At 40.7% G+C, this 26,836-nt stretch overlaps 1 protein-coding gene across 1 annotated transcript in view; it reads left to right on the top strand.

Moving 5' to 3' along the window:
• RAPGEF4 (Rap guanine nucleotide exchange factor 4) overlaps nucleotides 1–26,836 on the top strand; it is a 289,328-nt gene that overhangs the window by 220,166 nt on the left and 42,326 nt on the right. Inside the window, exons 11-17 of the mRNA XM_049615513.1 lie at nucleotides 1,274–1,358; nucleotides 3,336–3,396; nucleotides 5,141–5,217; nucleotides 5,658–5,804; nucleotides 7,831–7,946; nucleotides 14,120–14,208; nucleotides 18,615–18,693. Coding sequence (XP_049471470.1) covers nucleotides 1,274–1,358; nucleotides 3,336–3,396; nucleotides 5,141–5,217; nucleotides 5,658–5,804; nucleotides 7,831–7,946; nucleotides 14,120–14,208; nucleotides 18,615–18,693 — 654 coding nt within the window. The remainder of the gene's footprint in view (nucleotides 1–1,273; nucleotides 1,359–3,335; nucleotides 3,397–5,140; nucleotides 5,218–5,657; nucleotides 5,805–7,830; nucleotides 7,947–14,119; nucleotides 14,209–18,614; nucleotides 18,694–26,836) is intronic.

Here is a 26,836-nt window from a genome sequence, read left to right as displayed (position 1 = left end):
GAGATTAAAACTTGATCTGCATACTCAAAATCCAGTGCTGTGTTCAGTACTCCAACACACCCAAATTTATCCGACCAAGGAACACTTTTTAAAATGTAATGCAATTAAGGATGAAATACCATCAGTAGCTCATTAAGATTTAAATGTTTAACATACGGTAACATTGAGTAATATCATAAATTGTTGGAATTTCAGGACAAAATACAGAAAACAGACTGATGGTTACAGAATAGGTAACATACATGATTGCAACAATTAGCGGAAAGTAAATGCTGCCTGTCCTTCCACATAGCTCTTTGAGATTTGATCACCCCTTTGTTTGTTTTGAAGTTTCAAAAACACATTAGCCAGGGTTCCTTATATTGCAGGGAGCAATAGAACACCCAAATTATTGATCAATCGTATTGATTATCATTGGTGTGTAATTGAACACTACTAGTGATTCCAGAATAGTCACACACATTAAAGATGGTTAGGAATCCACTCAGTCCTCCCATGCCAAAACGTCCATAACACTTCCATATTCTATCCTCAAAGGCAGGCTGTTGGATACTAGTTTAAAACAATTTATATAAAAAAAATAATTTATAAAAAAAAAAACCATACACTGACATCTCACGAAAGAGCTGTCATCCATGGAACAGATTTGGGGAAATGAGAGTGTGTACCTTCCTTCTTTCCCTTTAGTACTAATCCTAGACACTGCTGTTTGCTTTCTGCTCATCTCATGCCCTCACTTCTTCAGGGATAAGTAAGAAAATGTTGAGTCTACATTAATCCTCTATTTGAGTCCTGTCTAGAAACATATTACATCATCTGAAACAATAGTAACAGCAGCATTATTCTGTTAGGCTAAGACATCACACAGGATCCCAAGGAATTTGGATCAGTCATCCAGCTAATGAAATCAATTGTTCGTAGTTGCGTTAAAAGACAAGTTTTGCAGTTACTGATTCTGATGGTAATGACAAGCAATTTTTTAGAGCAATCATCTACAGAGTGAGAGATAAGTTAGCCAACTACAATGTGAGTGGAGATGTTCCTCCCTCAGATTGGAAGGGAAGAGGACTATGCACATTCTTCCATCAAGGAACACATTCGATTCAAAAATCCCTTTAGGGGTTCTAATGGCAGGATCTTTTCTTCTGTCAAAGTCTTTTCATAGAGATTTCTCATAGGAAATCCCTAAACACATTACTGAATCCATTTCTATATCTCAAGCTTTTGTGATGACATTTTTCTCTTTGTTTTCTTCTTACTTTTTTCTTTGTAGACCTGGCCAGAGGACCGTGGATGACTTAGAGATTATCTATGAAGAGCTCATTCACATTAAGGCCTTATCCCATCTTTCTACAACAGTAGGTCGTCTCCTTGTTGAGCATGCTCGGGAAGGGGAGGTGTTGAATGCACTGTTAGCAATGAAGGAGTGTATTTTGGCATGGGGGTGGTGGTGAAGGAATGCCTGAATTCTTCATAAATCATGCCTACTCTCTCTCATGAGACATAAAGGAAGTTACACTCAAGAATAGTCCCCAAATGGGATCAAGTGTTACCATGTTGTTAGTAGTTGTTCACGTACCCTAAACCCTGAAGCAGTATGAGTGAGTGGGTAAGACTGGAAAATGTACTTCATTCTTCAAAACCTGAATCTTGGAATCTGTGCACTTTGACAAAAGATCCAGACCTTAAGGGGAACTCTGAGACCCTTCCATGAAATATAGAGGAAGGAGAAAAATCAAGATGGCCTGTCTTGGCCCACAGGGCCGGCTTTGCCCAGGTGTGCTGCCCTATGGAGAAGGAAGCAGAAGGTTCAAGGAAACATTGCCTCAGATATGTTAGGACACGGTAGCAGGGCCCATTAGTGAAAAATGGCCCAATGGCTATGTCTGACTCTGAACTTTTACATGATGAGGTTATTTAGGAAGGCAGTGGACAGAAATTTGGCTCCGAATAGGGACAGAAATACATCCTCCCATAGAAGAAATATAGGAATGTGTTTTCCAGGTAGCACAAGTCTCCTATATGTTAATAATTCAATAATAATAGTAAATAGAAGTTGTTTCAATATTCACAGATCATATTCTGAGGCCCCTCAGCAATGTCTACATACCTGCTTTGCCTATCATTCCCAGCTTACTTGCTGGCATTATGCTACCACATGCATGGTAGCAATGTCTGGTCCTTTCTCTGGGGGCAGAGGTCAGGTCTCTGCCGAGAGCAATGAGGCACTTGCCACAGCTCCAAGCAGAAGGGTTCCAAACCCCTCCCCCTTCAACTCAGATGGAGCTGCCTTCCCATCCTTCTCCTGCTGCACTACTGTGGGTCCAGAAGCTTGCTCACCTACCTACATAGGGCATTCAGGGGTGTAGTCTAGCACAGCCACCCTTCCCACATACCACTGCCCTTGTCATCCTCACTCTGTCCGTGGGAGATGGGGATAGGTCTAGTGCCTGGGCGCCTCAGCTGGAGTGCCCCTGCACTTTGTAGGTATCATGAGCTCATGCTGTAGACAGAAGTGAGGGGAGACTCCTTTTCTCTGCCTGCACTCCAGGTCCCCAGCACGCCCCTGCTGTGACTTGCTCAGCGTGGTGGAATTGAAAGGACTATGGGGAGTCTCCTCTTCTAGCTCAAACCCCAGGTACCCAGGCACTGGGGGAAATTCTGAGGTCACTTTGTTCTTAGGGAATTAGAGCCAAGATTTGCAACCATAATTTAGGATTTTAAAACAATTAGCTATGTAGGAATATAAATCTGCCCGCACATTGAAGTTTCATTTGAATTTTCCAGTGTGTGTGTGGTGATGTAGTATGTGTGATGCAAGGAAGAGCCTCTCATAGCAGCAGGGTCCGATGATATTCCCACCCAAAATGGAAGACTGGCAGAGATATTAGCTAGTTCATACATGTGAAGCCACGTTTTAAATGGTTTCTGGGGAGACTGTTTTGAATGAATTAGCTTATAAGATAGCTTTTGTCAGAGCCTTACGAATCTAGTGGTAGGGGCACCTGGGTGGCTCAGTCAGTTGAGCGTCCGACTTCAGCTTAGGTCATGATCTCACGGTTGATGAGTTTGAGCATCAAGCTGTCAGCCTATCAGTGCAGAGCCTGCTTTGGATCCTCTGTCCCCCTCTCTCTGCCCCTCCCCTGCTTATGCTCTCCCAAAAATAAGTGAATCTAGTGGCAAATTTGGTGAAAGTGGTTCTAGACAAGACTAGCAGCTAGCGAAGTGGGAAATGGCTGTGTGAACAGAAGGGTACATTCAGCACTGCTCAGGAGAACAAGTCCCACCCCACCCCCCAATCTGGCCTTTCCCAATTCTTTCTCTTTTTCTTCTAGGTGAAACGAGAGTTAGCAGGTGTTCTCATTTTTGAGTCTCATGCCAAAGGAGGAACCGTGTGTAAGTAAACGTAATGGGACGTTGTGCCTGGCGAGCTTCTCAAGAGCATATGCCATGGGAACCTGACTGCAAATGCTTTCCTTCTTGGGGGGCCAAGTCAGACCTGGAAGGACATGATGTGGCAGTTCGGTTTCTCGAGCCTCGCGACTATTCCCAGCATGTGCCTGTTATTATGCTGCCCTAGGGTTTTCTGGACCCAGGTTGGTAGCAGTTGCCAGACTGAGTCTCCACTGGCTCCCTGCTGACTCAAGGCAGTATTTAAAGAGGGTGCGGTGAAGTCACTGCTCTTCAGGAAGGACCCTACAAGGACCTTTTCACGCAGCTTCACTTGAATTTGATTTTCAGAGAACAAGTCTGTCTCTCCAGATCCCTAGTTAGAGTGACAAATCGCCCTGCTTGGTTTTCTTCTCTCACTTGCTCTACCAGTTCTGAGCCTGAGAGAAACTCTTTGCCCCAAATACCAATGCAGTGCTAATATATTCTTATCTCTTCAGAACCCAACTTGTTTAGTTCTGTGAGGGCATTTGGAAGCAAGACGTTCCAATTTGATATTAGTGAATGTGAACAGAATCGTTTAAGCCATCCTTTTCCTCAAGTTCTACAAAATCCTTCTTGGTAAACGTGGCTCCTGGTCTACTCAAGGCAGGAAAGGCCGCTTTCTCTAATCTCCCTTGGAGAGTCAGAAGACACCTGAGCATACTAAGGTTCTCAAAGTTCTGCAATAAAGAAAAACATTGTTCCATTTAAACTGACACTTTTTAAATCGAGTGAAACATAAGACGCTTTTTTAAATGGACACCTGTTAACTTTTCAAGAGAGGTTCTTTGGAAAATCTTGTTCTTTCTTCAGACTGTGTTAGTCGAAGAAGCAGGAACATGAATCGTAAAAGCGAAAAAGTGTTATAAAGATTACATTTCAAAATGTTTTACTTCCAGTCATCAATAGTGGTATTTCTAACATGGATATTAATTTTAGGAAGAATTTTTTCTCTTTACATTTTAATGGTTCACTTTAAGATTTTTTATTTTTATCATCACTGATGACTTAACTTCTCATTTATTTTTTTTCATTCAGACTTACTGATTGTTTTCATTTTATTAGAAATATTTAAGTATTTCCAACAAAAAAAATAGAGATTATTACCAGCACCTTTTTTTATCTTCATCAAACACGGACATGATACTATCTTTTCATATTTTCTAAAGAATGAAATTATAGATACAAATGAAGCCCTTTTGTTCCTTCCTTTATCTCATTGTTTTCTTTCCCTCCCCAAGGTAATTCCTACCCTATGTGCAGTGAGTGTTATCACAACTCATTTTTTAGTAACATATAGACACATATCCATAAACAATATGTAGTCCTGATTTGCACGTTTTCAAACTTCACACACTAGCGTGAAGATTACTTTTAAAAACTATTTTCGATAGCGTAATAAGTTTTGATGGACTGTGGGGGAAAGTGTATTTATCGCTTTAAGAAATGGATTCCTGGCACATGGCTCAATAGTAAATCCATACCTTTTAGAGCCTAGCAAGTAGTGTGGTATCTATGTTTCTTTCGTGTTCTATAGAAAAGGAAATACCATTCCACCTGAATAAGTTAGTATTTGCCAGTGACTTTTTTTTTCCTTCTGGAGTAAATGTATAATTCTGGGGACTTAAAAATGATGATTTGATAAGCTGTAATTTATATTGATGTGCTTCTATTCTTGTCATAAGTCTTTTCATCTTTTTGTGTCTAGTGTTTAACCAGGGGGAAGAAGGCACCTCCTGGTACATTATTCTAAAAGGATCAGTGAATGTAGTCATTTATGGCAAGGTATATATATCTTTTTCTTTGTGAAACTTTATTATGCTCCATTTACTAGTGTGGCTCTAAGTATTGGAGTGCTATAATTAAACCTGCAACAACATTGTTACTCGGTGTAGAAAAGACATTACTGCATCTCCAGTCACAGATTATCTAAATTATTATACTCATTCGAGTTGAACTTTCTGGGGCTCATCTCTTTATAGATGTTGTATCAATTTAAAATAAATACATTAAATGTGTACATTTTAGTTAGGCCATAGCCCATATTACTAAATGAAAGAAAAATAAAACATTATAATCTAATTCTGTAACTCTCCTTTGGCATCCCTGGCGCAGTCCATTTATATATACAGTGTTTTGGGTAAAGGGGGTCTTGTAGCATGAGGAGAATGGCTGTCTGCTCAGATTCAGGGATCCTGTTCATCTGAATGTTCTGCTCCCTCCAGGGTGTGGTCTGTACCCTGCATGAGGGGGATGACTTTGGCAAGTTAGCACTAGTGAACGATGCCCCAAGAGCTGCTTCTATCGTCTTGCGAGAAGATAATTGCCATTTCTTAAGAGTGGACAAGGAGGATTTCAACCGGATCCTGAGGGTGAGTCCAAGGCAGTGTGGCTGAGAAGTATCCCATTTTTCCTTTTGACAGACCAGCAAAGATCAGAGTGTGGTATTAACTGAGCGGTACTGTGACTACTGAATGCTCTAGGAACAAAGAGCCTTGGTTCTAAACCTGGTATGTTCAATGTGCTGGTGTGCGTTCTGGGATCCAAGGGTGATATTCCAGTAAAGCTGCCAATATGGCACGTGTGCCACACCAAATAATTGGACGCACCCATACTGGCCCATGAGAATTAAAAAAAAAAAAAAATCTAGGGACTGCCTTGGCCAAATGCCAAAGTCTGAGCCATTTCTCTTTGGAAATTCTAGGCTTGCCCTTTTGTGTCCTTTCCTACCTCACTCCCCAGGTCTTTCTCCATCCTAGACTTTCTTAGTCTCCACCTCCTATGTCTTCCCAAATCTGAAGCTTTCCTGTATTATCACATCCTCTCCTCACTTATTCAGTGATTACATTTTAGTGGGAATTAACGTCACCCATGGTTACTCCAATCAAGCATTTTCAAGTGCTTCATGTCAATTTGATTCATACTAAAGGAATTTCAGACTTTAGCGGGTAGGCGAAGAATAACTGGGGTGACAGAGACGTGAAATTGCACTTAAAGTTGGCTCTGCAGATGGGTCTACTCAAAGCTTGTTCAATAAAGTATTTGTGAGAGTGGGTGAGGTTGAGAAGAGATGGTCCCTGGTCTTCCCACACACACAACCCCTAGAAAGACTGTCTGTGGACTACTGGGGAAGATGACAGTGTCCCGTCAGCCCTGACCTCTCAGGTGGCCTGCAGTCCAGCCTGCCCCAGCTTGAGTTCACTCTGGGAGACTGTTTCCTCTAGGGTCATTTTGCTCTTTTCCTACACAGAGCACACTCTCTTCTCTGTCTCTCCCAGCCTTAGCATCTTTCTCTATCCTACCCTGAAGTTCTAAATGCAGTTACTTAATGATGCTTCACAATGTCATTCTCCGTTCCTTATGTATGAACACCTATTCTCACACGGCCTTAAGCCTTTGCCTTTGGGGACAAGACTCTGACAACAAAGTTTGTCTTAGAAATGTGTTCCCTTAATGCAAAAAAGTTAAATTTAAAATTATACCATTGAATAATACAGGAAAAAAATGCCTCACGGAATTTGACTTGTTATCTCTTTTAAAATGGGGACCAAATGATGAAAAAAAAGTCTGTCAAGATTTTTAATTTAATTGTTCAAGTGACATTGAAATTTAGAGGTAAACTTTAGTAACTCTTTGAAGTTTACCACATGGAGTTTACACTTAGCCAAAAAAAATTCTTGGAAAGAATCAGGTTAGGATCATTATCATTGATACGGTTTATAAAATTATTCAAAATAACTGAAAAATGTTTTTAACACATTTCAAACTGATTTTTTTAATGTTTATTTATTTTTGAGAGAGACAGAGACAGAGCATGAGTGGGGAAGGGGCAGAGAGAGAGGGAGACATAGAATCCGAAGCAGGCTCCAGGCTCTGAGCTGTCAGCACAGAGCCCAACGTGGGGCTCGAACTCATGAACCGTGAGACGAGGACCTGAGCCAAAGTCAGACGCTTAACCATCTGAACCACCCAGGTGCCCCTTGAGCTGATTTTTTAAAAAAATAAACAGAATCTTTTGATGAGAGAGAAAAGGGGCATGCCTATGAAAATGACACACCCTCAGAAGAAAGCCACATATTTTTCTAAGGATAAGTGTACTTGCTCCCCTCTCTTCCCGTTATGCCACCCTCTCTGAAAGGTTTCTCACAGTACAACCACACTCCTCTCTACCCGGTTGTTTTTCTGAATCTGGGGTAAAAGCAGAGTTTTAAAACCATATGCCTCAAACCTCATCTGGTCCTATCTCTGACCATTCCAGCCCTGACTTTGAAAATGACTTAATTTGTAGATGCAACAATTAGCATCACAAGCACCAAATGAGTTTCTGAAGCGTTTGAAATTTTTTTCATTGTCTGAGAAAACAGCAGCATCTGTATGTGGTGTAATTTGTATTTGCAGGACGTTGAGGCGAATACAGTCAGACTTAAAGAACATGACCAAGATGTCTTGGTGCTGGAGAAGGTCCCAGCAGGGAACAGGGCTTCTAATCAAGGAAACTCACAGCCTCAGCAAAAGTAGGTTTGCATCCAACACTGCAATTGCCAGACTATGATTAACCTTTTCACATGGTATCATCATTTCTACAATAGCATGCTCTCCTTTTTTGTGGAAGACGGCAGTGTGTGTGACTTTTTTTCTCTCTATTGACTAATCACACATCTTGTGGAGTATAATGTATCCATTTCTGGCACTGCATTGAGCTCGGTGCTGCCTGGAGTAATTCAGAGGATACTCTTCCCCTACGCTAAGGACACTCTCTGCATACAGTGTTCAACCGTGATAGCTTTGGAACAGAATGCGGCGAGAACAATGGAAACAGGAGTGCCAGGCCACACAGAGGATAGGTAGGCCCGAGGTGATAAGAACCTTTGGTATTTGAATTTCACATGTAGGATTTCTTGAGAACTGTTTTCATCTTGTTATCAGAATGAGCATCTTTGGCAGGAACCCAGACTTCAAATATAAGACCGTCTGTGGATTGCAGTCTAGAAGCATCCATCTGGCCTCATCTGTACTCAATACTGCTAACATCAAAAGGGTGTTCGCTTCTCACTTCTTAGGCTCCCAGGGTGTTTTGTTTTGTTTGTTTGTTTTGAGAGAGTGAGAGAGCAGGGAGGGGGAGAAGGAGAGGGAGAAAGAGAATCGTAAGCAGCCTCCATGCCCAGCACAGAGCCCAGAGCCCAACGCGAGGCTCGATCTCACGACTGTGAGATCACGATCTGAGCCACAATCAAGAGTCAAATGCTTAACTAACTGAGCCACCCAGGCGCCCTTTGGTTCTCTATTTAACTTGAGCCTCTTTCAGTATGCCTATATCCTGTTCCATCTTTTGTTGCAACTTCTTTTTTTTTGTTGTTTATTTATTTATTTATTTTTGATGTTTATTCATTTTGGAGAGAGACAGAGATGGAGCATGAATAAGGGAGGGGCAGAGAGAGAGGGAGACACAGAATCCGAAGCAGACTCCAGGCTCTGAGCTGTCAGCACAGAGCCTGACGTGGGGCTTGAACCCATGAACTTCGAGATTATGACCTGAGCTGAAGTCAGACACTTAACCGCCTAAGCCACCAGGCGTCCCTTTTGTTGCAACTTCTTACATGAGGCTTTTTTCCATCAAATGTACCAACACTTGAATAGTAAGACAGGAGAAAAAGGAAATGTAGCTTTAAGAAATTGTGAAAGATTGCAGAATCTTGTTTTTAAAATAAAGATTAATTTTCAATCTTAGAATAACAAAAACACCAATCCTGTAGCCAAAGAAGTGTCACCAAATAATCTGTTGATAAAGAATGCATCCCAAGTAATTTTCCTTTGTTTGCAACACAAATGGGGTGTTCCCTTTAATCAGGCCACTCACGGTAACTGATGAATTTTTATTGTTTAGACTCAAAGCCCAAAGCTCAGACATTTTCATCTGGATGAATCAACGTATTTTCAAAGAAGGTGGGAAGAAATAGAATATTATTGAGTAGCCATAATATAGTTTGCGTGTTGTATCTAATCCTGACTACACACTCCTTTTTACCCATGGAAAAAGCAGGCTCAGTGAAGCCAGCTACTTGCCCAGGATTACAAAGCTTGTAATGGTAAAGCTGGCAGCAATTGCAGCTGACAACTTCAGTGCTTTTCTTCCTTCAGCCATGAAGCTTGCTATGGCAATATACAGTATGTAAATACTGTATCCTCACCACTATCATGTAAACACTGCAAACCAATATATTTCAAAAGGGCTGACATGAAACAGACCGTATAAAAAACTGTTCTTTCACTTCCAAATCTGTAAACTGCCATCCAGAATTCTTCATGTTTTTTTTTTTTTTTCCGCTGCTACCCATTCTTGAAAATGTTCTCTCATGAATGTTTTCAACAGTTATCCGTTCAGCCCATGGAAGACGAGAATGAAGATATTTTTAATGCGAAGGTTAGGTCCCTCCCCACTGATTTTCTTTAGTGTGCTTAAATATATCTGGAGCATTTTACAGTGTAGATCTGCATTCTTTAATAATGCCTCAGATGTCTCAGGAAAATTTTGCCACCTGAAAAAGTAAGCCTTGAAAATTCTCCTTAACCTTGAAACATTTGACCAAGAAGTCCCCCGGAGGCCCCGCTTCTTTCACCTCTTCATACCATGGGGGAATGATCAAAAGCGTTTGCTTGTTACAACATAGTCCATTCAGAGCGCCTTCCAAATATAGATTTTCTTATGAAATCAAACTAAAGGGAACAGAAGAGGAGAAGCCCATGTATTCAGTTTATTTTAGGCCTGGATCTGATTTCCGTTACATCTCCTTTTCTGTGTTCTGTAGACCGATCCAGATTTCTTATATAATTCAAAAACGTGTGCATGTTCACAGCACACCCTTTAAGAAATATCCGTCAGCACAAAATAATGCGCTGGGCAAGATCAGCTCCCTGAAGAGGAAAAAGTCATTCTCTCGAGGGGTCTCTTTCCATGTCGGGCTTTCTCTTGCCAGACCAGAGTTAAAGGGGGCATGGCACCATGTAAGTGAATTTTGGCCTGATGTTCTGGATAACTTTGACAATATGCCAACAACGATGTCTGTGGGTAGACTTAAAATTCAGGAACAGGGGCGCCTGGGTGGCTCAGTCGGTTAAGCGTCCGACTTCAGCTCAGGTCGCGATCTCGCGGTCCGTGAGTTCGAGCCCCGCGTCGGGCTCTGGGCTGATGGCTCAGAGCCTGGAGCCTGCTTCCGATTCTGTGTCTCCCTCTCTCTCTGCCTCTCCCCCATTCGTGCTCTGTCTCTCTCTGTCTCAAAAATAAATAAAGGTTAAAAAAAATTTTTTTTTTTAAATTCAGGAACATATAGGGCCTCCATCTTTTCAGAAATCATCCCTTTTGAACTCAAAGAGGGTCATCACATTGGTGCCAATTGTAATGTTATTTTTCTTTTCTTTTTTTTTTTTTAAGTGTTTATTTATTTTTGAGAGAGAGAGGGAGACAGAGGCTCCAAAACGGGCTCTGCGCTGACAGCAGTGAGCCTGATGCAAGGATTGAACTCACAAACTGTGAGATCATGACCTGAGCCAAAGTTGGACGCTCAACCAACTGAGCCACCCAGTGCCCCATAATGTTATTTTTCTGATTAACTTTTCCCCTGAGAAATCCAGAACAGTTTTTCATGTATACATTTTAAATTTTCAAAGCTGCCTGACTGCCCAAGCCACTCAACTCTGAGTGTGATATTAAAACATCAATATCAAGACAGTGTTTCTCATGCTGAATAAACTATCTCAGGCTCTCAAACATTTACCATTTTGGTTATCTTCTGCTGTGTGGTTATGTGATTCTAATAGGAAAGAGAGAATTTAAAGGGACTGCTCCTGCTTTAGTTACTGCGTTGCTTTTTCCTTAGACTGTCAACCACCCAATTGCTCAGGTCCATCCTGTTTGCAGAAAGATAGTCTCTTTTAGGTTCTCCTCCCCTCCATCCTTTGTCGTTGTTGTTCTAGGTGCAGATAGAAGTGTCCTCATTTCCAGACTTAGCATTAGGAACAGATTTTTCTGTCACAGGCTTAAAAGCCCACAGCTTGGATAATGTAATCAATTTGGGCTTCTTTTTAACTTGGACTAGAATAGCTCCTTCATGAAATAAACTGAAAAAAGCCGTGCTGTCTGGGATTCAAGTCCCTCAGTTAAACAGAGGTCAAGCAGAGGGTGTCTGGCAGTGTCCAGCCTGAAACAAAGCAATAATATGGTGTTTCAGCCAAGCCCAGGGCTACAAATTCACAGATGGCTACATCTGGCCAGAAGCTCCCTGGCCCTTTCTCTTCAGAGTTCCGTGACCTAAGAATATCAACACCTGCACTGCCCTCTGTGGAGCTGAGGAGGGAGAGGATGGGCTAAGGCAGCCACAGCAGCTGTACCACTAGAGGGAGCCCTTGGTAGCAAAAGCAAGATCTCCTGGTGTCTGAGACTGACGAGGTGAGCAGAGATGTCGCTTCTCTCTAAGGAGGTGTTAGGAAATCTGGTTTGCCCCCTCGGTCTTCATTCTTTGTGGCCAGACATAAATACTCTAGCTAGGGATGTCCGAACCAAGAACACCAGAATGTTAAGCCAACCTGGCAGAGTTAAACTTCTGAGGAGGGAACACATTTCAAACTGAAATAAATACCCATCATGTAACCAGCCAGAAAGCTTACAGCCTGCTAGCAACGACTGCCCAGTGCCATGCCAAATACAAGTCACTGGTGTTCTGTGTAATGTATTTATCATCTTATTTAAATAAAACTTGTTTTCAGACACAAACAAGTTCCTTTTCAGAATGAGCTCCAGGTACCTAGACATACCCTCTGCCCCAAGCGTCTTGGGGCACAGACAGAGCCGGGCCACAAGACACACGCTTGTGCTCCGAAGCCAGACGAGGCTCACAGCAGAGATCTGGCACTTACTAACTCTGTGACCATAGGCCTGCTGCCTCCCCTTGCCCAGCAGATTCTCCATCTGCAGAATGAAGATAACATTTAACTGGCAGGAATAAGCAATGACGACATTGTTCAGTGCCCACCTAGCTGTTTGGGGCGTAGGAAATACTCAACAGATGCTGATGCCCTCTCCAGCCCGATTCCTTATTAATGTGGTCAGTGCCACCCATCTTCCAGCTTGCCTAGTGAGTACTATCCAAGGATCAGGTATTTCAGGAATTATTGAATGAACTCAGCGGTTTTTTCCATTTAAGTGTTCAAGGCCATTATCGATATACCCTCTCCTTTCCTCAAATAGCCATTGCCTATGAGAGGTAAAACCCTTGTCTTTTGCCTTATTTATTTTGAGAAAGGAGTGATATTTGTGAGGTTAAAATAGATCTTTTTTTTTTTCCTATTCCCCCTTTCTTCCTCTAGGCTCCAAAGTCAGGTTTCCTCAAAGATTTAACTCTTCAGCTTCTTTTTGGTCCTGAGTGCACACACACACTAGCATGCACACATAGAATAGTCTTAACTAATGGTCACCTTACCATCCGGGTAGAGTCCATTTGCTACTCATTCAATACCAGAGTTGTTTCACTCAGTCTCTGTTCTCACATGCATGGGGCTATATGTTGGATTGCTTCTTCTTTACTCCCTCAGGCAGGAGGTTAAGACCTTGAGGATTAATACATTAGAGATGTTCTTGGAATCTAAGCACACTTCCTCCAAGGTCTCAAACAGGCAAGGAAAGAGTGTTGGTGAGGAGACAAAGAAATCTGAGTCCTCCTGGAGCCGAATCATACCACTGCTTTCTGAACATTTGTTTTCATTGTTGTTTTTCTTCCCATCATTTTGCTTTATGTGAAATTCCAAGCAGAAAAGCAAAGTCTGAGTTTTAGCATAGGAGTGCCCAGATCACCTTAATGTATTTTGCCTGTGGTTTCATTCACTGCTTTGTTACCATCTTCGATATGACTTTGAAATAGCCCACATTCAGTTTAAAAAATAAATCCTGTCCTGTTGGTTGATGAAACCCACGGATGGATCTTCTGAAATAATGACTAGCACACCCTACCCCCAAATAATATACATTTTACGTTGAAATAAATCTATGGATTTTCTAGTGTTGATTTATTTCCTATCCAGATGCTACTGGAGTTTGTTTGCTCAGTGGCGTTTGGGGTTTTGTTTTCCTTTCTCTTGTTTTATTCTTAGCTGTGTTTCCAAAGCACACACCAGTGTACAGTTGGGAGAGACAGAGCATTCCAGAAATAGGCAGGGGAATCCAATGTGGGACCGAGATTGTGCTACAAATAACCCATATATGGGTAACCTAGTTTACTGTCACTTGCCCTCGCCAGCTCCCCCTGCCTGACCCGAACTGCCCTGTGATTTACATGTTCCTTTCCATTCCCCTTGGAGCAAGGCTGAAGCTTCTCAGTTCCCAGCCTGCTAGAGCCGCTCTCCAAGTTTACTTCAGTTCCATGTAGGGAAAAAAGAATAACGTTTTAGTAACTACTTCAATTTGTGAAGGGTTTTTTCATCGTCTTCCTGTGTGGCTTTGGCAAGGTACATGGTCTCTCTTACCATAAGGAGAATGTGAGCCATAAGTTAAGTCACAATGGTTCTCTGGGACTCAAACAAGGAATAAGTAAACGAAAACAAAACAGAAGACACACAAAAAACTTAGATATGTGAAAAGTCATTCATTAATGATTTGCCCACTTTTGAAAAACTGATGATGTTTTTATTTCTTATCCAGGTATACTGTGATGTCAGGAACACCTGAAAAAATTTTAGAGCATTTTCTAGAAACAATACGCCTTGAGCCAGCTTTAAATGAAGCAACAGGTAAACACCGAGAACAGTTTTGTGTGTCCATTAAATCCATGCAGAGCACTGTAAAAACAAACAAACAAAAAAGATAACAACAACAACAAAAATCCTGAATTCATTCGCAGTATGTGTATCCAAACAGTTTTAGAGGAGAGTTATGTGTATTAACATTAGAAGAGCATTCCTGCGTGGCTGAGTCAGGGAACAATCTTTCGGACCCTCCTCTGCCTGCTCAAATTCTGTCTGTCCTTTGTAGATGGCTCAGTCTTATACATATTAAGAATAGACTTTCATAGACATCCATTAGTTAATAACTCAAATCCTATCTATTTCCATAAGGAATTTGAAGCTGTCTACCTAAAAGGCACAACCTTGTTCCAGCTGAGAGTTAAATGATTCTGTCTGTGGTTGTAGATTCTTAGGCTTGGACCCTGGGCTGCCCCCTGTTAGTCTCCCAGCACCTGTTAGTCTCCCAGGGCTGTCATAACAAAGTACCACAAACTAGATGGCTTAAACAATAGAAATTTATTGTCTGACAGTGCTGGAGACTACAAGTCCAAGATCAAGGTGACAGCACATTGGCTCCTTCTGAGAGCTGTGAGGGAGAGTCTGTTCCATGCCACTCTCCTAGCTTCTGGTGGTTTGCCAGCGATCCTTGGCATTCCTTGTTTCGTAGATGCATATTGAATTAGGGCCCACACTAATGACCTCCTCTTAACTACATCTGCAAAGACCCTATTTCCAAATAAGGTCACATCCTTAGGTATTGAGGGTTAGGACTTCAACCTGCCTTTTTGGGGGGACAAAATTCAACTCATAATACCACCTTACAGTGAAACAATCCTGTTGACTAAGACACAGAGATTCGAGGATGAATGAGATGAATCTCACCACTGAACCTGAGTGTTAAGAGTTATGATATCGTTCTCCATTTTGGTTACCATCTTGTACATGACTTTGGAACAACCCATATTCAAGTTTAAAAAAAAAAAATCCTGTCTTACTGGCCTGTCTCAGAATAATAGGTTAATATTTTAAGCATATTAAGCCCAAAGAAGAACATTTATCACTAAAAGAAACTCAAAGATTTATCTCAAATATTTAGTAATAATTCAAAGCCCAGTTCCATCACTTTTGCAATATACTCAAGGTAAAGTCATCATTATTATTATATATCTCCTAAAAGTATTTTGCCACTGATTTACTTCTTATTTTATCTCTTCATTCCAGCTTCTAATTTTATAAATAGATTATCTGAGATTTACTTTCTCGTGTAGCAAATTAATTGGGGAGTAGTGGATATAAAAGCCAGGATCTCTGACTCTAGGGCACTCATTTTCTGTTCAATATCTGTTGAGTGTCTTATTGGGCAGAGACAAGGCTGGATGCTTTGAACTGGGCAAGGTGAAGAAAAAAGTCACCCTCCTGTCCTCAGGAAGTTTATAACCTGCTAGAGGACATAAAGGAATCTGCAAATAACTTGAACATAAGACAGAATGTGGCCAGTGCTTCAGGAGGAGACTAGCTGAGGGTACCTGAGGCAAAGTGTCATGGAGAATATATAGCCTTGAAGTGGCCCTGCAGGAAGGCTGGAGGTTAGTGACTAGAGACTGGGAACAAAGCCTTCCGTACCGAAGAACATTAGTGCTGACCTAGAAATGGGCAAGGAGCATCAAGCGGTCTGGTTCTGCCAGACTATCATATACATAAGTAGGAGGAAGAGGGCAAGGTCTAAGAATAAGGTCTAAGATCTTACAGGGTCTTAAATACAAAGATAAGCATTGGGGAATGGTCGAAGATGTCTGAGCAAGAGTGTGGTAAAACCTTTTTTTTTTTTTTTTTTTTTTTTTTTTTTGAGAAAGGAAACCCTCAATGGACCCATTAGATGGGGAATCCTTGCTTCTAGGGGGCATATCTAACCCCAAATAAACCACATTTCTAGAACCTGAGGTCAGGAAAAATATAACAGATCCCCCCCTACCCCCGATTAAGTATTTGCCCAGAATGTGTGATTACCTGGTACAAGAAACAGCATATTCTATAAAGTAAATATTGACTGAAAAGGAGGATTCTGGTACATTAGAGACTATGGCATCTAAGGAAAGATCTGTAAGATCTTTACTACCCATGAAGAACAAATATATCCTTTCTTTTAAAGTCACCTCTAAGAGGGGTGGGGACTAGAGTATTGCTTTCTAAAAATTGAAGCCTAGAAATCAGTGCATTTTGTGGCTGGCATGTAGAATGTGATTCCTGACCCTTTCATTTTTGTTGTTAGAACTAGGTTAACATCAAAATTTAATATCAAACTTCATTCTCTGCTGGCTTTTTGGATTCTTTCTCACAAGTATAATGTTCATGGCTTGGAGATAAAGAATAAATCAGTGTCTTTCTCATAATCAAAAATATGAATGTGCCATAGTCGTCCTAAAAGTAACGGCAGTAGGCCCTTGAAACACAGATAAAGTAGAGGGAAAGACCTTGGCATTTATGGGTTTATAATACAGTGAGAAATGTCAGAGTTGACAGCAAAACTGGTTTTCACCATAGAAATAAACACTCCTGGGTCTGACAGTACATTCTCTTAATCTACCGAAACATCTATTTTCTACCTAAGACCTATTAGTTTCCTAAACTTTTTATTTCTGTGACCAGCATAATCATTGAGTGACTTGAGAAATTATTTTCTAGCAGGAAATGATTTTTTAAAATCAGTCGTCAAGAGTTCATGCCTATGAGTAGAGAACAAGAAAGCCACAGTAAAATATGGGTGCTGGGTTGTTACCTTGCTAGGTGACCAGCTCACCAACCTTGGAGTCCCCAACTCAAATCTCTGCTTTAGCAAAATTTAAACTCCCGTGCAGCCTAGTCCTTCTGAGAGCCTTATAAACAAGCATTACTCCCCTGTCCTCAGAGAATATCTAAAATGTCTAAAGGCGAGCCTAGATGTGAAACTTAGACAAGCCAGATTCCTTTTGTACTTAAGGGGAGAAGTCCCATGCAGCTAGTCTGGTGTCTGCTCTTCTTCCTCTCTGGGACTGAATAATAGGACTGAAATAGCTGGCAATGCCAACTGACAACCGCGGAGGATTACACTCATCACTTATATGTAAATGAGTATAATGGCATTATGTGACCTGATAGAGGTGTTAGCTGACGCTACAGTGGTGATCCTATTGTCATATGTAAATGTATCAAATCAACACGTCATATACCTTAAACTTACACAGCGTTACCTGTCAATTATATCTCTTTTGTTAAAATATTATTTAAAACATAGACATTGGAAATCTAATGTATTCAGTTAAAATTTTCACATCTCTTACCATTTTCTATATGAAGAGTCTCACCAACCCCAGCCAGTATAGTTCGTTTCTTAATCAGAATCCACATAGCATCTCAGATAGCAAGTTTCAGCAAGCGTACTTCTAAACACCTGCCTTCCCCTGCTCTCCCAACAACGCTGGCTGGATGCTGCTGTCTTTGCAATGAGGAACCAGCACTGAATTCAAAATGAAGCTTCTCTTTGGGACTTACCTATTTCCCTACCCATCCCCCTGCTCACCTACTGACAAAATAGCTTCAAATATAGGACAGCCACCATCTAACTGTACTAGAGAGCTTTCATTTTGCTTCAGTTACTGCTCAGAGCGTTTATCTTGTCCTTTCTTTTCTTCTTTTGTTTCTCTCACCAACTTTCTGTTCTGATCACCTCCTTCTAGAAATCCGTTGCCTCCGATCTTTCATTGCTCCCTCTGGAAACTGGGTGATAAAGATACAAAGGAAAACGGATGTTGACAAAAGACATATGGTGTCACGTAGACAAAGAAATGACCGTGTCTTAATCCTGCATGCATGGATGCCCATGGGTGGCTCTTTAATTACATGTATTTTTTTATATATACATTGTGGCTAAGGTGACCAGTGCTGTTTGTAAAGGCAGTCTCTTTTAAAAAATTCTATACTTTTTGTTCACTCTCCTAAGAAATTGAGTTTTGACCTCAAGCCTGTCAACATTATTATTTTTTTTAAATAATTTTCTTAATGTTTATTTATTTTTGATAGACAGAGAGAGACAGAGCACAAGTGGGGGAGGGGCAGAGAGAGAGGGAGACACAGAATCTGAAGCAGACTCCAGGCTCTGAGCTGTCAGCACAGTGCCCGACGCGGGGGCTCAAACTCACAGACTGTGAGATCATGACTGAGCCAAAGTCGGACGCTTAACCGACTGAGCCACCCAGGTGCCCCAACATTATCTTTTATATGCAGCATCTCTATGTACAGTAAAACCACAATCCCCCAAGCCAATGTATAAGAACCATTGACATTGACCAAGAACAGATAAACAGACACTCTTGCTTTCCTAAGGATTTCTGCAAAAACCTAATTTCTTTTTCTGCTTTCCTTTTTTCCCCCTGCAGATTCCATTTTAAATGACTTTGTTATGATGCACTGTGTTTTCATGCCAAATACCCAGCTTTGCCCAGCCCTGGTGGCCCAATATCCTTTTGTTGTGAAAAACCTCTGTTCGCTTGAAGACACTGCACGTGTATATGGTCATTATCTCATTTCATTCTCTGAAGGTAAGTCATGACCCGGGCAGGGTCATGTGTCCACCTTTGTCAAACTCTGAAATGCCCGCAGTTTTCCCCCGCCGTAGGCTCCAGCCCTCTCTAGCATGGTTTTGTTGTGCCGTGTTTCAGGATTTCCTCCCCATTACCTGTGTAGGGGAATGTGAGCCGAGTTACCTCAGGAAGGTGATACATACCTGGGAGGTAACCTAAAGAAAGTTATGGAGAAGAGTGTTATTAGAGAGTATTAGTAGGGACAGTGCCTTAACCTTGGAGGCAGACTTTGTGCCTCTGCAGGATACCTGGCAGCATGGCCCGGGGCCTGCCTGTGTTCTTCCTCTAAGCGCCAGTATTAATCCTTTTGCACATAAATACAGGTTATCATCATGGGGTAGCTTTTCCTTCACATCTGTCCTAGTCCATGTTCTCCTCTAGATACAAAATGTATTCCTTCACTGTATTGTTATTACTACCACATTGCCTTAAGTCACACAAACCTTGGCATTCTGATGGCAGTTCCCCTAGGCAGCTTGAGCACTGAGTTTGTTTGGGGGCAGCTTTTTAATAGTCTGCTGAATTGACCATTTGGTACACGGTTTCTGGCACAGAGACAGCATTCAGAAAATTAAGTCGAACTTAAATAAAAATGGTGAATGCTATGGAGTTATACCCTCAACTTTGGGGGTCATGTGAAAGTATATTTTCCAACTCTACTTTCTTTTCAAAGGAACAAAAATTTAGACCCCAAAACACTTTGGCTTATTGAGTAGTTAAATATATTGAAGGAGGAATGGCTTTCTTTTTTCCGAGCAATCCAATCAATGTTGCATGTTTTTCTTTTTCAGAATTATAATTGCCCTACCTGATTCTCATTTCCTTGTTCACTCATAATTCTCTTTGAAGTCAACAGAATGTGTGAGGATGGGAGATTTGAGTTGAATGTGTTATTCAGAAGAAGCTGCAAGAGTGAGATTTGGGTGTTTATTTGCCTGGAAACTATCTTTCCAAGTAATGACAGCTTAATGAGACTTACATACATTATATATTCTTTCTGGCTTATATTTGGTTTTTCTCAAGTTAACACATTCAGGATCTGTCTGTGCTCTTTTAACAACATACATAATAATTGTTATGAGACCTTTGAGACTTTTTGGAAGAAAAAATAAAAACCACCATTGAATTCAGACTTATTTTTTCCCAAGAGTTAGAATGTTGATAAGATTAAGGCAAACAAAATGCAAAGAAGAGCGAGACAGTATATGGGCCATGTCATATTATCTTTACAACTCAAAACCCCAAACACCAGGCTTCTATTTTTTTTTGCAAATTCTTATTTCTTCATTTTTTAGCTTGTTCCCCTTTAGAGTTGATTGAGAACATTCATAGCACTGATCTCTGTTTTTAAAACAGAAGCTCCCAGAGTGAAAGTCCATACTATGTCCAGGTAGGGAGGTGTGTGGAAAAGGGTACTGGGTGGAGGAGAGGAAGTCACAGAAGTGAACAGTAGAATCAGGGGAGGCCTGTGATATCCAATCCTGATTCTTTTCTCTGTAGACGGAGGGAATCCAGGATGGCTGGGTGTCACCTAAACTACCTAGTGCCCTCAGATCACCTCTTTCACTCTTGGTCCTATGAGAACTTAGATTCTCTTCATTGTTCTATTTTGAATCAACTCTCTGTCAGGCTAATAGCATTGATCCATATTATACTACTTTGTCCTTATAGGAGTCGGTTGGGTTAATATTAGCTTTATTTTACAAATGAGAATTCCAGGACTCAAAAACAGTAGAGTGACATGCCCAAGGCAAGTGGCAGAGCCATGATTCATCGAGGCCTTAGGATTTCAAGCCTGAAGCGTGTCACTGTTTTTCTTCACAGATTATTTATTTAAGAGTTTATCCTAGGGGCGCCTGGGTGGCGCAGTCGGTTAAGCGTCCGACTTCAGCCAGGTCACGATCTCGCGGTCCGTGAGTTCGAGCCCCGCGTCGGGCTCTGGGCTGATGGCTCGGAGCCTGGAGCCTGTTTCCGATTCTGTGTCTCCCTCTCTCTCTGCCCCTCCCCCGTTCATGCTCTGTCTCTCTCTGTCCCAAAAATAAATAAAAACGTTGAAAAAAAAAAAATTAAAAAAAAAAAAAAAAAAAGAGTTTATCCTTCAGGGGCACCTGGGTGGCTCAGTCAGTTAAGCATCCAACTCTTGATTTCCACTCAGGTTATGATCTCATGGTTCGTGGGATGGAGCCCCCATTGGGCTCTGCGCTGACAGCATGGAACCTCCTTGAGATTCTCTCTCCCTCTCTCTCTGCCCCTCCCCTGCTCATGCACAGATATGCATGCACTCTCTCTCTCTATCTCAAAATAAGTAAATAAACTTTTTTAAAAAGTTTATCCTATGGAGTTTAACAACATTTCTTTACAATGTATTGCATGATACATGTTTATCTGTTTCAGGTGGCTCAAAGCAACGTAGATATAATTTGGGGAAGCCAAATAAATCAAGCATTCAATAGAACTTTTTGCAATCATGGAAGTTTCCTATTTCTGGGCTAGACCAGTATCTACTAGCCTTGAAATTAGCGACTATTACTGAGGAACTGAATTTATAATTTTACCTAATTTTCATTCATTTAAATTTAAATAGCTATATGTGGCTTATGGCTACCGTGTTGGACAGCATAAGTCTCGTCCTTAGATCTTGGGGACAAGAGCCTCAAATAAGAATTGCTGTTCTGTAACACCTAGGGAGGGCATCCTGGGGACACCAGGGGCTCACCCTGCTGCAGGCAAGCAAACAGAAAAGGCTTACTCCCTGAAGATCATGCAAGTGTTTCTATATTATGCTGAGGACTCGATTTTTAGTGCCTTTTCCTCCGGGGACATGTTATATGGGCTTCTTATATAACCTATATTTTTTGGTCATTAGTAACATAAACCAATGGTGACTATCTTTTTTTTTTTTTTTTTAATGTTTATTTTTGAGAGACAGAGAGAGTGTGAGCAGGGGAGGAGCAGAAAGAGAGGGAGAACCAGGATCTAGAGTAGGCTCCAGGCTCCAAGCTGTCAGCACAGAGCCCAATACAGGGCTTGGACCCACAAACTGCGAGATCATGACCTGAGGTGAAGCAGACCCTTAACCAACCAACCCACCCAGGTATCCCCTAATGGTGACTATCTTAAGGAATATAGGAATTCATCAGAAGAATATGGGGTAACTCAGAAAATAGAAGGAATCCTTGAGGAGCACCAGCTTTCAAAAGGGGCCTCAGAAGCAACAAGTAGAGACCCTGCTATTGGGGCAAATCTGCTGCAAGCATCCTAGGCCCTCACCTCATTCCCACATCCCAAGGAAGGAGGGTCTAGTGGCCTAGCTTGGGTAGCTGCTGACATATTGGCCAAAGGAAGGCAAAGCTCTTTATAGGCCATTCCCCAGAGATGGCCTGTAAAGAAAAACAGAGAGAGTGGAGAAATACGTGGCAAAACAGAGAAAACAACAAATACACATAAACTGCTTACTGCCTTGTGCACAAGTGACAGGAGAAATAATGTAAAACTGAGCAAGTGGGTTAACGCCCATATTGTTGACATGAGATAAGGGATAGCGAAATCCTTAACCCCGTTCCATTAAAGCACTCACATTCAAGTGAGTTGCTTTGGCTCAGTGTTTTCAAAGTACTTAATATCTGTGACTGTGCCTAGCAGCCCTGTGAAGAAGTCAGTATTTTCACTGCGCTTTTTCCAAATCAATAAACTAGGATAATGAAAAATTATGATTTGCTCAGAGAAAAGTAATTACTAGTACAGAAAAGATTTGAGCCCTGAGCCACTGACACCTATTTCTGTCCTTAATCCACATTGTATGTCACCTCCAATTTTGCTTTTAGCACAAAGGAAGATGGTAGAACTCTGTTTAACATTAATATTTCAGGCCTTTTATGTGCTAATGAGAGAAAATCTCTATTCATTAGCTATGCTTGGAACACGATTTCACCGGATGAATACAAGTGCTTTCTAATGAGTTTTTAAAATTATATTTGTTCAGTTTCTGTACTTTTCATCTTTAGTTTCTTTAATCTTTTTAAAATTTGCACTTAAAATTCAGTTCAATTTTCCACTGGTCTTTCAAAAGAAAAGTCAAGCCACCTATAACCCTATCAGGTATTCCTATTGTTAATATTTTGGTATGTATCCTTCCAGTCTTTTTTCTTTACATGTAGATACATATTTTTGAATATAACAATAGGATCTGACTGTAAGTAATTTTGTCTGCTTTGTCACTAGAAAATATTTTATGAATATCTTTCTCTGCCATCAACTACTTTTCCACACTATTTTCTAAATATAGATGTCTTATATAAGTGAGATCATGTTGTATATGCTTTTTTGTAATATGTTCTTTCTCATATATATACATATATATACGTATGTATATACATATATATGTAAGCATATATGTATATATGCTTTTTTGTAATATGTTCTTTCTCATATATATACATATATATACGTATATACGTGTGTATATATATATATATATGAAACTATACCTTTTTTCAGTTAATTCCATAGATACTTACTAAACACAATATGTCATATAGTGCTGGGCAACAGAGTGACACAGATACATGAGAAAAACATGATATCATTTTTATTGATTCACAGTATTAAATGATAGATATATCATAATTTATTTTATTAGTTTCCTCCTATTGTATATTTAGATTTTTTCCACATTTTTTGCCTATAACAAACACAAAAGGATGAATCAACATCCTCACAGCTAAATCTTTGCCCACTTATACAATCATTTACTTTAAAAGGCAAAGGCAAGGAATATGTAATATTTTAATGCTTTTGATATTTATTACTGCACTGTTCCCCTGTTGTCTTAATTTTGTGTTTTATGATTAAACTATCATATTTTTATTTGCACAAATGCATGCAGGCCTTCAGTTCAGTAAGTGATCACAACTAAGTTAATATTATTTTGAATTTTAATAACTACATCCTTGATTCGGAGCATTTTTTAAAATTTTTTATTTTTTTTTTAATGTTTACTTATTTTAGAGAGAGAGAGAGAGAGACAGAGCACAAGTGCAGGAGGGGCAGAGAGAGGGAGACACAGAATCCGAAGCAGACTCCAGGCTCTGAGCTGTCAGCACAGACCCCGACACGGGGCTCAAACTCACAAACCATGAGATCATGACCTGAGCCGAAGTTGGACGCTTAACCAATTGAGTCACCCAGGCGCCCCCTGATTTGGAGCATTTTTACATCATTTACTTTATCTTCCCAAAACCCAGCCCCCACTTGTGAGGCTTCAAAAGGACTGGTATGATACTTACTTCCTTTTACATGTAGGAGAAATCAAGGCACATGGAGTCAAGTGAGCCAGAATTCCACGTATACTGGCAAATATTTGGAGAAACTCTATGTGCCACTAATATAATTCTAGTTGCACTAGACATTGTAGTTGCCATCAGGGTCGTCTCAGTGGGTTGACTGGCTTTGGCCGTGATTGGCTCTCCGATTGCATGTCCAAAGTAGACTGAGCCAATGAGAGTCAAAGAGAGGCTTCCTGAGGCTTCTCAGGAAAAAGTTTTCTCAGTATTTAAGAAAGAGAGCAGGAAGCCTGTAGCTCCAATTACCAGTGACCACCTTGCCTTCGTACAATGACGAGGGGGAAGAGTCCTATGACAAAGCTGACATGCATGGAGACTCAGGAAGAAAATGGGTCTGCGATGGCACCTTTGCACTGGTACCAATCCTGGAGCTAACCTACTGAAGATTCTTTATGTCAGCAAATACAGGTCTTTGTCATTCAGAACAGATTGTTACTACAGCTGAAAGAATCTTAAGTGATCAATGGCTTATATTTAAATTTATAAGAATGTAAATACAGCAATAATTTTGGTCAAATTTTTTTTCTTAGTATCCTAATTTCTTTTCGCTTAGTATTCAACACAAATTCTGTGCTTTGGGCATGGAAATAATTCATTTCATTTCTTGAGTTAAAGAGAAAAAATAGAATGCGGATTTGCCGCTAAGTTTCAGCTAAAACTACCTTCATATACCTCTGTGTATCTCTTACACAGAGACAAAGCAAACACAACACCTTCCTTTACTGAAAGGAAGGGCCTCCATCATTTATTTCTCCGTAAAACTGTCCTAGGATGTTCTCTTTATAAGTTCACTTGTATTCCCTAGGAGGAACTTTTATCAAAAATTGCTTTTCTTATTTTTTTAATGTTTATTTATTTTGAGACAGAGCATGAGTGGGAGAAGGGCAGAGAGAGAGGAAGACACAGATTCTGAGGCAGGCTCCAGGCTTTGAACTGTCAGCACAGACCCCAACTTGGGGCTCGAACTCATGAACTGTGAGATCATAACCTGAACCGAGGTTGGACACTCAACTGACTGAGCCACCCAGATGCCCCAAATTTGGGGTTTTTTTGTTGGCTATTTACAAAACAGTGTTGGGTTTTTATTATCTAGATTAAGCCAAGTTTTTAGGAATATTATTTAGATGTCTAAGGGAAGTTGTGAGCTTAAATTTTGTTGAAGCCAAGTTTTCCCATTGTAGTCCCCCAATTGGTTATGTGGGTGTTTAATCCATATGTTGCTACGAGAGCAATTTACTTCTGTAGGTATTCAACTTGAGACTTTTATTTTCAATAAAGTAGACTTGGTTTGATGATAATATGATGTGATCATGGTGCCCTCTTTCTGAGAAAAGGACCATATTATCAGATATTCTACAAAGTACTATATATGCATTTTCCTAGCCTCATATCAACACCATGGGATGGGTACCCTTTTTACACTAAGGAAGTGAGGATGAGCAGACATGTAATTTTCCCCCAAGCTACATAGCTAGTCAGTGTTAGGACAGTATTTGACCCAGCAGTGGGGTGTTACTCTACGTCCTAGTTCTCTACTCTGAATACTAGCCCCTGAGCTAAGACTAAAAAGAATAGCCAAGAACTAGAGGCTTCCAAAAATGCAGAGAATTCTGAAAATCAGTGAGAAAATAAAATTCTGAGCAAGAAAATGGGAGGCACTTAAAGAAAATGACAGCACAGAAAGCAGTCCTACAAGCCCAAGTTCATAGGCTGACACAAACACAGGAGCAGCTGTGTGATGGGAATAGCTTCACAGAGTTAAACCCAGAAACGCTGGGTCCTATGAAAAATCCCCAAAAGAATCACCCATCCAAAAGATGCAACATTATTTCCAGAGGTGGATCAATAATAATGATGGTGGCTAACTCTTGCTGAGCACTTAATATGTCTCAGATACTATTCTACATGGTTTACCAGTATTGTCTCATCTCATCCTTAACAGCAGTCCTATGATGTTTACTGATGAAGAGACTGAGGCCCTAAGTGGTCAATTAACCGACCAAGGGTCTCATGGTTTGTAAGTAGGGAAGCTGGCCTGTGAACCCAGGCTGTCTAATTCCAGAACTTGCATTCCACACACGTGCCGCGTGAAGGAAGGGATAGATTCAGCGCTCAGGATATTGAGGTGCTCCACAAAGGCAAGCAGGTAGTAAAGAGGCCCCATAACACAGTGGGAAAAGCAAAAGCTCTGAAGTCAGAAGACTCTGTTTAATGCCTGCGTCTTACAAACTATATTACTCAGCAATTATCCTTAACCTTTCTGAACCCCATCTGTATGAAAGGGTAATTATACCTGTCCTGCCCAGCTCATCAGGTTGTTGTAAAGATCAAGTGAGGCTCTGTGTGTGAAAGTACATTATAAACCTTAAAGCCCCACATAAATATTGCCCCATAGAAATAAATTATGGTGCCATTATGAAAGGAATATAGCATAATGTAAAGAATATACTTAAGCTTTGTCTAGTCAGTGGGCAGATGACCCCCAAAGTTTGTTTTCAGCTGCAAGCAGAGATCTTGTATGCAAAGCAGGGCTTAAAAAACAACAACATTGAAGAGTATCAGTTTGAATGTTGATAAGTGTTTTATAAATAGCTGCATAATTAGCATGTACTTACTGCAAAAAGTATACATAATATTTTATTCCCTGTTGTAGGCTGTAATGAATCTGCTGCCTCT

This window comes from Panthera uncia (assembly GCF_023721935.1).
Source record: "Panthera uncia isolate 11264 chromosome C1 unlocalized genomic scaffold, Puncia_PCG_1.0 HiC_scaffold_3, whole genome shotgun sequence".
NCBI classification, from domain to species: Eukaryota; Metazoa; Chordata; class Mammalia; order Carnivora; family Felidae; genus Panthera; species Panthera uncia.
The sequence above is the reverse complement of the archived record's forward strand: the minus strand, read 5'-3'. Positions and strand labels throughout refer to the sequence as shown.